Here is a 15,000-nt window from a genome sequence, read left to right on the forward strand (position 1 = left end):
ACTGCGGTGAGGGGGGGAGACTGCGAGAAGAGGAGGGGGAGACTGCGAGAAGAGGAGGGGGAGACTACGGCAAGGGGGACAACGTCGGCGAGGGGGAAGGAAGACAAGGGGAAGAAAGACAAGGGGAGGGAGAGACTGCGGTAAGGGTTGGGGGGTGAAACTGTGGCGAAGGGAAGGGAAGAAACTACAGTGAAAGGGAGGGAAGAAATTGTGGCGGGGAGGGGAGAGAGCAGACGTCGGAGTGGGGTAAAGTCTTAGGTAATGGAGGGTGAGATTACGGCGGTGGGGGAGGGGAGGCTAGTAAGACCGTTACACACGCGTCATTAACTGTCCATTTTGGGTTCAATTCCCTTTCAGAGGCTACCCATCTTAATAGCCAAGCTTAACCCGCTCTCGTGCCCTGAACTGGATAGATGCGCTGAAATAAAAAGCGGAAGAATAAGAGAGAAAAGTTCTTCTGCTTCGTGAAATACTTCATCGACATGTATCTATACTATTTACTGGACCCCTTCATATTTGAATGACGAGCTATTCCTGCGCGAGAGGGCATCACTAATATTTTTAGGCGCACGCAAAAAGTCTCTCGCCCCCCTTTCCTTCGTTTGCCCCTTTCAACCAACACACAGATCAGTTTAATATTTTGAATACGTGAGGGGAAGTAATCGACGCAATACAGAAACCAGTGTCATGTATGATTATCACAATCTGCTGAATTACCTTTTTTACTTTTCCAATTACTTTTAATGATAATTTATATACATGAAAAACTACGTGATAACAAAACTACAGAACATTTTGCATGTTGCTATCGCTTTTAGGACTGTTTGTCAATATTTCTGATAATGTTTTGCAGAACCGTTTGTTACTGAAAAATGGCAATGGCATTTCCTTCTCCTGGCAGTAATTAATTGATATTATACTTCATTCTCGAGTACTCGATACGCATTGCCTTCTCCAGACAATAATGAATAAACATCATACTCATTTCAAATGCATATAAGACGATGACAGACGAGTCATTAAAATCCCAATTAATTTTCCCTAATCCAGTGAAATCACCTGCGGTCCTTTCATTTGGACAACAGACCTATTTTCGAGGTCCCTTGCCCATTTCCCGGACCCTTCCACTCTTACCCAGAATTGCTTTGGACAGTGAAAGCTCCTGCATTAGTTTCTTCTTGAAATACGATTTGTCATTTCTGATTTGGAGTATTGATTTGTATTTTGCTATGTATTCAGCATTACAAAATGTGATATGAAAACGCAATTTATTTTTATATCATTACGTGAAGTCCAAAGAGCACCTGTGGTCTATTTTGAGCCTTCTCTGAAGCCCTGAAATGACTGTCGACAAGTCTCCAACGAGGTGCTCTGGTCCCACCTCCAACTCCAGGGCCAATTAAAGTGGATCGGGTATCGTTTGTGAAAGTCAAGAGGTGGAAGAGGAGCGGGAGAGGCAGGGAGGGAGGTGGAGGACAGGAGAAGGGGAGGAGAAGGGGAGGAGAGGGGGGGAGAGAGGAGGGAAAGAGGAGGAGGGAAAGAGGAGGAGGAAGGGAAGGAGGACTCCTCCTGCAAGATGCCCGGCCGATAAGCCACTAACGACTCTTTGGTGAAATGGAATGGCCCTAAGGCGTGCATGGCCCCTGTCTCGAGGCTCATCGGGAAGATGCATGATGACCTTCTAAGACATAGATCCCTCTGAGGAGGTCGTTTCCTCGCGAGAAGGTTTCGTCCTGAACTGCTGATTTTACTTAGACTTAATACCGCTGCTACTTCGCCTATCTACTGTACATAAGCGCACGCATATATGGACGTATGAGCACGCATAGACGCTGCATGTACACGCCAACATACCAACAAAAAGGCAAACAAACACACACACACACACACACACACACACACACACACACACACACACACACACACACACACACACACTCACACACAAAGCTGTGTCAACACTAAAGTTGGAAGTACACCGTGTTGTCAGAGAATTGTAAAGCACAAAGGTCACACGTCACGAGAGGAAGCAGTCCTTACCGTAAAAAATAAAAATACAAAAAACATTCACACCATTTTGCCCCCTTTCTTCAACGAGCTATTACGCCACCGAATCAAAAACCAGTCAACAATGCCATGAAGTTTGCCGAGCCACACAAAACACAACACTACACCAGCCAGCCAGGGAGGGCGGGGGGGGGGGGGGGGGGGGAAGCAGGAAGGTGGCCAGGGAGGGCAGGGAGGGAGGGTGTCACACTTTACTCAAATTATTTATATTCCGAGTATTTAGTTATGAATGTATAGTTTCCATCACTTACTCGATGTAATAAGTTATTTCATGAGCAATAACGTTTGTTTCATGAAATTATTATGAATTATATACATATTTTAATTTCCATGTGATTAGTGTGATTGTAATACTACTTATTAATTTATTACTTTAAGGTCTATAATATTACTTTTTTTTATAGTTTTATTCTCGTTTATTGAGAAGGGAAACTGCGAGCCACTGACAGAAATAAGTAGAAACAAAAATGCACTGAATAACTTCACTTATTATTTATTTATTCACTTAGCACACAATACATTGTTCAATGGATGATGCCCTACACATTCACCCCACTCACTCACCTTCCGCATTACAGGTTAATCCTAACCCTAGATTATAGCACAGCACCACTAACACAGTCACTTCAACAATAGTCATTTTACTGTCCGCACTCACGTATTTTCGCACTGCACGTTTCTTTATCATAGTTTAACTGTTTAGCACTTCGATGTTGTTTATATAAGTTATCAGAGGATAATATCAATTAAATTAGTTCATAACTTCTAGATTGGATTTCTTTCCAAGGAATTAGCGGTAAAACAAGAGTCGAGAACACGTCCTTTTCAGCCGGTGGTGAACAGCGATCTCCTCACCTCACGGCATGTTAGGCCTAAGACACCTGCTACAACCAATAGCAGCGGGAATATTTGCATACGTGAACAAGCAGAACCACCACCTAGTCTTTCATTCAGCAGTCACACCTCTCATTCGCTAGTGTTTATACTTCTGTATATAGGAGAATTACATTTATCTATATGCGGTTACGTTAATTAGATATAATTATCGTGACATTACTCCCACCAAAAGTATACGCTCAACTAAAGATATATTCTTGTTAGCTGATTTAACTAAAACGAAAACGAAATCCACTTGAAGTGATAGCTTCTCTTCTTCAAGGTTAGATTCTGAAGTGGAGGAAGTGCAGGAACCAAGTACAGGTTTCGCACCTCAGCTGAAAGTTGAGAAATATACATATAACATCTATAGGAGGTTTACATTTCTATCTTCCACCTTAACAGGAAGCACAAAATTGAGTTTCTATCATGATTATATTAGCAACAAGTTAATAAATAATTTGTTGATTATATCCCATGTATTTCAAGTTTGTGTTTCAAGAACAAAAAAAATGAATTTAGAACAATACTTCCTTTAGAATCAAAGTTCTTTATTCTGGGTGGCACCTCATTAGGGATGAGGATTCTTCTGCAGTCGATGCTCCACCTCCGCTTCATGATATTGTAGTTGAGGTCCTGGGTTGCGAGACATTTCAGCTCGGCTGTCCTCAAGGTCACTGCTGCTTCCGCTGACCAACCTTGAGAGTAGATCAGCTCCTACGTTCTCAGTTCCTCTTATGTAGCGGATATTGAACTCAAATTGTTGAAGGTAGAGCGCCCAGCGCATCAAGCGCGCGTTGGCGGTCTTAGATCGCTTGATTTGAGAGAGAGGCATGTGGTCCGTTTCCAGAGTGAATTTAGCACCACACAAGTAATAATAAAACTTGTGAATCCCCTCTATAACCGCTAACAGCTCTCGTTCAACTGTCGAATAATTGCATTCGGCTTTGGAGAGTCTACGGCTGTGGTAAGCTACGGGGAACAATATGCCATCAAACTCTTGCAGAAGGATTGCTCCAACACCTTCTCCCGATGCATCCGTCCGCAAAGTAAAGGGTTTATCTTTGGATGGAAGTCGGAGAATAGGTTCAGAGCACAAGGTTTCCTTTAGTGTAGTGAAGGATTTCTCCTGCTCTGCACCCCACACCAGCTTGATGCTGCATTCTTTCTTCAGGAGGTTGAAAAGTGGAAGAGCAATCTGCGTAAAGTTTTTGATGAAGCTCCGATAATACCCAACGAGGCCGAGGAAAGAACGAAGCTGGTGTTGATTTACGGGTCGCGGTGCCATGCGAATCTTGTGTAGTTTCTCCTGCTGACACTCGCATTTGCCATCTCCAACGGTGTGGCCAAGGAAGTGTGTCCGTGTGAAGGCTATCTCACACTTGCTGGGCTTTAGGGTCATTCGATGCAGAGATAATTTACTGAAAACTACGTCGAGAAGCTTCTGGTGCTCAGCCAAAGTCGATGTATGTACGAGTACGTCATCCATAAAAATTTCTACTCCCGAAATATCTCCAAGTACTTGACGCATGCACCGATTGAAGACTGAGGGGGAGTTCGTTAATCCAAAGGGTAGCACCTTGTATTGATACAGTCCACAGGGGGTTTTGAAGGCTGTTATCTTCCTGCTCTCTGGATGCAAAGGAATCTGGAAGAATCCTTTTGTCAGGTCCAGTTTTGTAAAATATTTAGAGGCAGATAAACGTGAGAAGATAATGCGTTGATCAGACATTGGTTCCGCCTCGAAATGAGTAGCTGCGTTAACGCGACGGTAATCCCCGCAGATCCTGATGTCTCCTCCTTTCTTCTTAACCACAACTATGGGTGAACAATACGAACTCTTGGACGGTTCAATAATGCCCATAGCTTCCAGTTTCTTTATCTCTTTGATCACCAAGTCTACATATCGCAGAGGTATGGGATATGGCTTTGTGCGCACTGGCTCTTTATTACGAAGGACGATTCGATGTTCTTCCACCTTGGCAACTCGGGGTTGGTCAGAGAAGATTTCAGGGTACTTCTGAATGATCTCATGGAGGTCTGCCTTATGGTGGTCCTCTAGCTTCGGGTTTATGATAATACTCTCTGGTCCTTCCCTCGAATCAGCCTCAGGAGTCAAGGGCTGGCAGAAACCAGAGTCTTCAGGTATTACGGTTGCCGTACAACCAAACCTTTTCGAGTTATCAACACCTTTCTCAGAAGAGCAGCGTCGTCGAACATTGACTGAACGTCGATTGTCACTCTTTTCTTGTTGACGAGTTGCATGGCTAGACTGAGGTACAGGGGAGGACCTTGGATAATATTTCTTTATCATGTTTATGTGGAAACGTTTCTTCTCGTGGCCGATTCCTACGATGTAATTAACGTCTGAAACTCGTTTGAGAATAGTATAAGGTCCACTCCACTGTGCTAGGAGCTTGTTTGTGCTCGTAGGTAGCAATATCAAGCACTGATCTCCTTCATCAAGAGTACGAAACTTGGCTTTCCTGTCATAATAAGACTTCTGAGTGACCTGGCTTTTCAAAAGCTCCTCTTTTGCGAGTTCGCACGTAGAATGCAAGCGTTCACTCAGATCCAGAACATACTGATAAGAGGAGGTGATTACTGGGTCATCCTCAGTGTTGTCCCACAGCTCCCTCAGAACTTGCAAAGGGCCTCTTACTGGTCTACCGTACACCAACTCAAATGGGGAGAATCTTAAGGAACTTTGCGGGGCTTCTCTGTAGGCAAACAGCAGCGGTGCCAAGAGACGAGGCCATTCCCGCGGCTGGTCTGCAGCCATACGTTTTAGCATCTTCTTTAGTGTGCCATTAAATCGCTCACAAAGACCATTTCCTTGTGGGTGGTATGGTGTAGTTCTCATGCCCTTTACTGAAAGGAGCTTCCAGGTCTCTTCCATCATGCCTGATGTAAACTGTGTACCTCTGTCGCTCAGTACTTCCTTGGGTATGCCGATTCTGCAGAACATATCGAAGAGAGCTTCTGCAACCGTGGCAGCTTCTATGTTCTTCAGGGCAACAGCTTCTGGCCATCTTGTTGCAAAATCAACGACTGTAAGGATGTATTTCGATTTATCGTCAGCACAAGGTGTAATGGGACCCACAATATCGACAGCCACGCGAGAGAACGGTTCCGAAATCACAGGAAGTGGCTGTAGAGGTGCTGCAGTATTGCGTCCCTTGTCCGTTGTCTTCTGACATATGTCACAGGAACGGCCGAGTCTTAAGATTTCAGCTCCCATTCCAGGCCAGAACATGGTGGATTGTATTCGGGCGAGAGTTTTGGCTGCCCCCATGTGACCTCCGAGGAGCGAGTGGTGCCCCAACTTGAAGACTTGTTGGCGACATCCAGCTGGAACAACGAACTGCAGCTTCACCTCACCCTGAGGCAAGGTAGTTCGTCGGTAAAGTCTGTTGTTCTGCCATATAAAGTCCATCTTTATTCCCTTGTAGAGGCGAACATGACGTTGCTCAGCATATTCACGTAGTTTGGAGAGGGTGGCATCATTTTTCTGCTGCTCAGCTATATCCTCGCCTTTTAGTAGTGCCTCCAGACCTTGTGGATTTGCCAGTCGTGTACTGATCTCAGAGCGACGTGCAGCAGCTCTCGTAGTGACAGCAGCACTGGTCTGATCCATAATGTCTGCAGATATGGTTGGTCCATCGCGAACACCAGGGGATTCTGACATAAGGGGGACATCTTGTGCAGTAGGTTCACTCTCCTCTGCAGTTTGTGTCATCGCGTCCTTGCCTCCTTCCACCTGGGTCTGCGTCTGGACCTCTTTCGCCGGGACCAGGCCAGCTCCAGGCACGTTGCCCAGGACAAAATCGAAGGCGGGGTTATCCATAACAGCAGCAGTCACAGTGCCTGTAAAATAAGGGGACTGGCAGAAAACCTTTGCCTCACGGACAACTATTTGTGAACCATCAATCATTGTAACACGAACGGTTTTGCCAGTATAATCCTTTCTTTTTACATACCTTTTTTTAACTACACATCCTGTGGAGCCAGAGTCTCGCATGATAATTGCTCTGCGACCCTGGACTAGGCCCTCTGCAGTAGACAATCTCTTGCTGGCTGCTGAAGGCAAGGGAAGAGGAGAGCATGCACAGAGTACATGGTGGCCAAGTGCCAGGCCAGACAGATGTACCTGGGGCTCCTCCTTTTCCGGGACACTGTTCACGGTAGCCAAGTGACCGGACTGGTAGAACGGCTTCTTTTCACCCCCTTTCCGTGGCATATTGAAAGGCTGGTGCTTGTGTTCTCCCGGCTGTGCTTTTGCAGTTTCAGGAGATTTTGACTCCCTGCGATCACCGACGCTTCTCAGAGCAGGTTTCTTTGACTCTTGCTTTCGTTCGCCCTCTTTCTTCACCCTATAGTTGTAGCCATAAGCAGAGAACCAGCCATCCGCTATGTCCGCGGTCTCCGCCAGGCTAGTAACTTTGTTCATTCTCAGCTGAGCTCGCAATCCCTTGGGCAGCGAAGCGAGTAGTTGCGTAACCAGAATGAGCTCCAGGATACCTTCCTTGGTGTCAGGTAAATTACTCCTTCGATGCCAAGTCTTAAAGAGATGAGAGAGACGAATGATGAAAAGCTTGCAGGTCTCCCGCTCGTCAAGGTGAGCTTCCTGGAACCTGCAACGGGCCTGCTCGAGGCTTATAGCGTAAGCACTCAGCAGAGCTTCCTTTAATTCGCTGTACGTCAAATTACCTTCGATTTCGGTGCGGTGATAAACATCCAGGCTGTGGCCCTGGAGGCGGGTGACGAGCTGCAGAAACATCGTCTTCTCGTCCCACCCGTGATCGGCTGCGACCCTTTCGAATACGAGGAAATAAGCTTCGACCTGGTCTGCGTCGTCAGGAAACATCGGCAACTTCGTTTTGGGAGGAGCCACGGGCGTGGGCGGCGTAGCTTTAAGGACTTCTATCTTATGCTTAAAATTTAGCTCTGCCATCCGAATTTCGTGCTCCCGTATCGCTTCGGCGGCCGCAAACTCGCGTTCGCGATCTTCCCGCTCTCTGCGCTCCGCCCGCAAGTCTCGATGCTGGTCCTGCACATACTTAGCAATATCACGGGGATCAGTCAACCCCAGGTCTGCAGCCTCCTGCTTCAATACCGCTAAATCCATTTCTAGATAAGTTTAATTTCAGTTTTGTTCGTGCTAATGAATAACTAGTGCTATTGAATAACAAGTGCCACGTACGAACGAGTTCTTGGTTCAGTCACTTATAATTATTGTTCATACTATTGGTTCGTTAGTGCCACTGACATCTAGCTAATGATGGGAATGAATGAAATGTGTGCAAGAGAATAATATAAAACACGTCCTCTATATCACAATAACAAGGGAAAGCGAATGCTTATAACCCTATCATGGAATGTAACAAGTCAAAATTGGAATTATGGATACTGACGTGATTCCCGTCTGCTTATATGCAAGCACATTTACTTTACTTATTCAATAAATATCAGTGGCCCCACGTTGGGCGCCATTGTCACACTTTACTCAAATTATTTATATTCCGAGTATTTAGTTATGAATGTATAGTTTCCATCACTTACTCGATGTAATAAGTTATTTCATGAGCAATAACGTTTGTTTCATGAAATTATTATGAATTATATACATATTTTAATTTCCATGTGATTAGTGTGATTGTAATACTACTTATTAATTTATTACTTTAAGGTCTATAATATTACTTTTTTTTATAGTTTTATTCTCGTTTATTGAGAAGGGAAACTGCGAGCCACTGACAGAAATAAGTAGAAACAAAAATGCACTGAATAACTTCACTTATTATTTATTTATTCACTTAGCACACAATACATTGTTCAATGGATGATGCCCTACACATTCACCCCACTCACTCACCTTCCGCATTACAGGTTAATCCTAACCCTAGATTATAGCACAGCACCACTAACACAGTCACTTCAACAATAGTCATTTTACTGTCCGCACTCACGTATTTTCGCACTGCACGTTTCTTTATCATAGTTTAACTGTTTAGCACTTCGATGTTGTTTATATAAGTTATCAGAGGATAATATCAATTAAATTAGTTCATAACTTCTAGATTGGATTTCTTTCCAAGGAATTAGCGGTAAAACAAGAGTCGAGAACACGTCCTTTTCAGCCGGTGGTGAACAGCGATCTCCTCACCTCACGGCATGTTAGGCCTAAGACACCTGCTACAACCAATAGCAGCGGGAATATTTGCATACGTGAACAAGCAGAACCACCACCTAGTCTTTCATTCAGCAGTCACACCTCTCATTCGCTAGTGTTTATACTTCTGTATATAGGAGAATTACATTTATCTATATGCGGTTACGTTAATTAGATATAATTATCGTGACAGAGGGAGTGTCCAGTTTCTAATTCTTGAGGGTTGACTCACTCACCGACAAGACGACAACACTACACTCTAACATGGATTTGCACAATAAGAAAATTATCTCGGAATTTTGAGGGTGTTGAGTGAAGGGTGGGGAGGGAGATGTGAGGTGGGGAGAGAGGGAGGGAGGGGAGAGTAGCAAGGAGGACATGAAAGAGAATAGTAATTGTAGTAGTAATAATTATACTGTAGTTTCTTTATTTAAAACAGTCGCAAAATGCACAGTTCGTTCCTTAAGCCGTCTTTCTCCACGCCGTTCGTTTCTCTTTGTTAATTCCGGTAATCTTAAAGACTTTCTAAAAATCTCAGAACTACTCGTTTTATTTATCACCTAATGATTCTCACAGCCCTTCTCTCACTCTCCCTTCTCTTATTAACGAGTCTGTTTAGCCAGCCAGATTTTTTTCTATTCTTGAGATGATTTAACTGCAAAACTTACAAAGCTCATTTCCGTACCATTACCAGGAGTGTTTAACAATTACCGTATTTTTAGTCATTAGCATTTCAGATTAAGTGGAGAGAGGGGGTAGTGTAGTGAAACAAACCGTTGCTTCCCTCTCTGTTGTCGGTGACGGGGGCCGTAGACTTTCATCATGATCAGTGATTGCGGCTGCCTCTACGGCACCTGAATATACTTCAAAGAGAACAGTGACAAGTCAGTGATTGTAGTTTTACCTTATGCTCATTTTTATATGTTCAGTTTGCTTTTTTTATGTTTAGGTTTGTTTTTTATGTTCAATTTGATCAGTGTTTTCTTTTTCTTTTCTTTTTCTCGTGTGATGTGTGTACGTGTTGATTCTTTTAAATCTTTTATTGCGTCCTCATTTTACTTTGTTTTCTTGGAAACCCCATTTTTCCAGTCTTCCGTTTTCTTCACTATTTAGTATGTTACTGCTTTTCATTCTTTTATCCCTGTACTTGTATTGCTTTATCACTTCTTAATCTTTTGGTTATCATTTTAATCATCTTCTAATCATTTCTATTATCCTTATTGAATTGCTTACAGGGAAGATTTGATAAATAACTTATTCATAGGGAGCGTGCACGCCCTTTACCTTTAAAAGGGGCCGCACATTATACTCGAATCTCTCTTTCACCTCCTTGCTTTGGTGTATTTTGCCGTGTGACTGAGGAGTGGGTGTATAATTGGCTGCTGATTTTTCGCCTGGATGTTTGTAAGTACGTGGCCAAGTGCACATGTTATACATACAAACTGAATAAGATAATCTGGTGCCTAAATATGATATGTCTATATGATCAGAATTCTCTTGTTTTGCCCCCACCCTCAGTCAAGTCTTATTTTCTCATGATTCCCTGCTGTCTGTTTTACATATTTAATTATTTCATTCATGACGTTTTTTAAGCTTATTTGTTTTTATGGTTTATAATATATTAAAACATGAAGAGTCAGACTCGGGAACGCAATCACTCAAACGAGCCTAAAGACTAAGACCGAGCCTCAGACCTTGGCACGCCTGCTACCACTAGCCAGGGGAGTTGCAATTGACAAATACAAAAGAAAAAAATCGTGCATCATATTCGGGACCAAACATGCTCTCGCTCTAAACATATTTACAAATACAGAACATATAGATCGATAAATCGATAGATTATATAAATATGTATATAAAAGACAAATTCTAGACAAATACCAGACAAAGAACGCACTGACGAGTGGGACATCATTCATGGGTGCACGAGAGCTCCATCTTTCGGTGACTGCACACAATGATGATTGACAGGAAAATGGATTAGTCATGACGTCACACTCTTCCTTGCGGACGGGGGTAGGAGGTGAGGAAAGGGATGGGGATATGGAAGGGGAAGGGGTAGGGGATGGGAAGAGGAACGAGAAGGGAGGTTGACACTGAAAAGTAGATCTCAAATATATTGCACGATGTCAGCGTTGATCGTGAACCTGCATATGTTCAGGCTAATAATGCCGTATGAGCCTTCATTTTTTTTCACCAACACCATTTGACGCTGAAGATAAACGAGAAAGCCAAGCATTAGTCGCACTTACATTCACAAGTGCTTTTACTACCAGTGTCACCAGTTCTTATTAATAAACAAGAGCATAAGAACTCGAATCAAAACACTTTAATACCACAGCGATCCTACGTATTACTTTTTGAAGGTAGATGCTCTCATAACACACAAATTTAGACTGAGTTCACGTGAATCCTATAAAACAATACCAACATTCTAATAAATTCAAAAACACATGCATGGTTTTATGAATGCATGCGTCGGACAGATACACACATGCTAACAAATGCACGCATTTACCCTGCCTGCCTGCCTGCTTGCCCGCCCGCCTGCCTGCCTGCCTGCCTGCCTGCCTGCCTGCCTGCCTGCCTGCCTGCCTGCCTGCCTGCCTGCCTGCCTGCCTGCCTGCCTGCCTGCCTGCCTGCCTGCCTGCCTGCCTGCCTGCCTGCCTCCCTGCCTGCCTGCCTGCCTGCGTACGTCCCTCCCTGCCTCCCTTCTCGGACATGAACGTACCAACCCACACACAATGAACAGTGGCCGTGGTTCTCCTACGCTTTTATCCAATTCTTTTTGCCGCGAAATCACAGTAACTCAGGAGAAAACGACCCTTAATGTCTGCATAGCCGTTAAGGCGCTCTCGGAGGAAAGGGAGAGAGGGATAGGAAGATAGAGATACAGTATACACATATATTCCGAATACAGATGAGAGCGAAAGAGAAAGAGAAAGATAAAGAGATAGTAAGAAAGAGAAAGAGAAAGAGAAAGAGAGAGTGAGAGAGAGAGAGAGAGAGAGAGAGATAGATAGATAGATAGATAGATAGAGAGAGAGAGAGAGAGAGAGCGAGAGCGAGAGCGAGAGAGAGAGAGAGAGAGAGAGAGAGAGAGAGAGAGAGAGAGAGAGAGAGAGAGAGAGAGAGAGAGCGAGAGAGAGAGAGAGAGAGAGAGAGAGAGAGAGAGAGAGAGAGAGAGAGAGAGAGAGAGAGAGAGAGAGAGAGAGCGAGAGAGAGAGAGAGAGCGAGAGAGAGAGAGAGCGAGAGAGAGAGCGAGAGAGAGAGCGAGAGAGAGAGAGAGAGAGAGAGAGAGAGAGAGAGAGAGAGAGAGAGAGAGAGAGAGAGAGAGAGAGAGAGAGAGAGAGAGAGAGCGAGAGAGAGAGAGAGAGAGAGAGAGAGAGAGAGAGAGAGAGAGAGAGAGAGAGAGAGAGAGAGAGAGAGAGAGAGGGAGAGAGAGAGATTAATGAACGCAGACATGGAAAGTGGAGCTGACTGTTAAACTAACAAACAAAACTCAGAAAGTTATGTAGATAAATAGATAGATAGACAGATAGACAGACAGGTCGACACAAGCGCGTGTACACACACACACACACACACACACACACACACACACACACACACACACACACACACACACACACACACACACACACACACACACACATAAACAGAGTCACATAAAAGTGGTCGTTGAGGGAGAATAAGGGATCCTCTCATAAAAGTAATTTAACCGAGGGTAGTGCGGGCAAGGAAGTGGTGGTGGGCCAGGTGGGGGGGGGGGGGGGGGTCCGAAGCCTCATCCACACACGAACTTCAGTTAGTAAAGACATTTCTGTCAGCTAGGCCTCTATGACAATCGTTCCACACTATCCATTTCTACTGAATCGACCACCTAAAGTGCGCCTTAACCGGAGTCCAGAGGACGTCTGTGTGTTTGCAGAGACTCTACCGAGTTTGTGTTGGTCCCTGCATTTTTTTTGCCGGTGGTGGGGTGGGGGTGAGCGTGAATGCATGCAAGCATGCATGCGTGTGTATGCTTGTGTGCATGTATGTGTGTGTATCTGTTTGCCTGTATTTAGGCCCTATATGTATTTGTATGCCTCTTCATATGTATTTGTATGTCTATATGTATATATTTGTAAGCCTTTATGAATATATTTGAATGTCTATTTACATATGTGCTTTTGTGTATGTGTCTATCGGATTGTGTATGTGTGTGTACGTTTATGTGGGTGTGTTTCTACGTGTTCACGTGCGTGCGAGTGCGCACCTACGTGAACGTGCATGTAAATATTTACATGTGCGTGCGTGTATACACATGTTTGGACGAAGAAGCCGGCCGCAGAGTGAGGACACCGAGGAGCGCCGAGGAGCGACGACACATGTAGGTGCCGGAGAGCAAGAGTTCCCGACTGTTTACAAGAAATCTCCATCAACAGAGTCTTTACTTTCTCATTCATTCCCTCGCCGCCCCAGGGGAAGGATGAGGTGAGCCGAGGGGGGGAGGGAGGCGAGAAGACGAGGGGGAGGGACGCAAAGGAGGGACAAAGGAGGATAGAGACGAAGGGGAGGTACCAGCGTTTTTTCCAAAGGGGGTGGAGGGGAAGGGTGTAAGGAGGTCACCCACCTGTCAAATACCCCGGCATGTTGACACAGCCCCACGCGCATGTCAAGCCGTCAAGTACACCTCGGGACACACAATAATCGATAACTCCCCCCCTCCTCCATGCCGAGGGATAATGACGTCATAATGTCCCTGCCATTGAGACACCGCAGGAGTCATTGTGAAAGACAGACTTTTTTCCCCAACCGTCTCTGCGTATCCAGCGAGGGAGGCCGGAGCATCTCACTCGCGGGGTGTTATACGTGTTTGCCGCATCATCCCCCAAGATGGACTCATGACACTGAATCATTGCGTGGTAAGAGATATGGTTTGTTTGTATGCATGCGGCTCCTTGCATGCATACCCTGGCGGTGGAGGCCAATAAACAAAATAAACAATATAATGTCCAAAATTCTAAACTCCAAAAGTAATAAATATCAGCCAAACCATTTGACACAGTCCGCGTTACGACCAAACTTTTACAATAACCCTTTAATTTAAAATGTACTGCATTAACTATAACTATACTGAGTGGTTGGCAATGAAATATCACCTTGCTATGTGTGTCAACAGACTGACAACGATAATCTCACATATCAACAAGCTCTATTCTTTTGTAACTCGCTTGTGGTGAGACAACAACAATCGTTTTACTCCATCGCTTTTACATTTTTTTTTCATTCTTTTAGATGATAGCCGATATCGCGAATGCATTCCACGATTGTCACGACGAGGTTTCACAAGACTGGGAGCCAAGGAAGGGAATAAAACAATTCACAATACCTTCTCAACTACTGTCGTACTATTTTGGCTTTGTCAGCGGGTATCTTTGAAGGTGAAAAAATGGGCATGTGATTCTAGTGCGGCGTTTTTTTATTATTTCGACAAATCCATTTTCCAAAGAAAATATTTTTAAAAATATTCTTGTTAAAAGGACTTCAAAGGAGTCGTTAAAACAGGCTACAATTCAAGATAGTGAATAAGAGAATGATATTGATTTAATAACAGGGAAAGTTGGGTTTAAATAACACCAAATTTCCTTCTTTTTTTTCTTTTTTTTGCTTGGCTCTTCTTCATTAAGAACAAAGTGCCTCCAAATGAACAGGATGTAAAGAGAAAACACACAGCTGGAACAGATAAACAGCACCCATCGTCCCTATCCTCTCTTTCTCAGAGAAGATTGTCTGAACGGCAGAAGTAACAGAGCCGCTTCCCCCTCAACAATCAAACAAATACACAAACACACACGTACACACCAATTGTACAATCAGAAAACAAGGCGTGCCGCCAC

At 44.3% G+C, this 15,000-nt stretch overlaps 1 protein-coding gene across 1 annotated transcript; it reads right to left on the reverse strand.

Moving 5' to 3' along the window:
- Positions 1-3,514: 3,514 nt before the first annotated feature.
- On the reverse strand, positions 3,515-8,071 carry LOC125034608. The gene is made up of 2 exons (XM_047626509.1): positions 3,848-8,071; positions 3,515-3,757 (listed from the first exon to the last, which is right to left on the reverse strand). Exons 1-2 carry the CDS (start codon positions 8,069-8,071, stop codon positions 3,515-3,517), a joined length of 4,467 nt encoding a protein of 1,488 aa, XP_047482465.1.
- Between the last annotated feature and the right edge of the window lie 6,929 nt (positions 8,072-15,000).

Source organism: Penaeus chinensis, chromosome 18 (assembly GCF_019202785.1).
Source record: "Penaeus chinensis breed Huanghai No. 1 chromosome 18, ASM1920278v2, whole genome shotgun sequence".
NCBI classification, from domain to species: Eukaryota; Metazoa; Arthropoda; class Malacostraca; order Decapoda; family Penaeidae; genus Penaeus; species Penaeus chinensis.

Excerpts from the sequence above, each read along its gene's own strand:
- LOC125034608 (XM_047626509.1), bottom strand. The coding sequence starts at position 8,071 with ATGGATTTAGCGGTATTGAAGCAGGAGGCTGCAGACCTGGGGTTGACT. Across the intron at positions 3,758-3,847 it reads TTGAACGAGAGCTGTTAGCG|CGATCTAAGACCGCCAACGC; the intron begins GTTATAGAGGGG and ends TCTCAAATCAAG.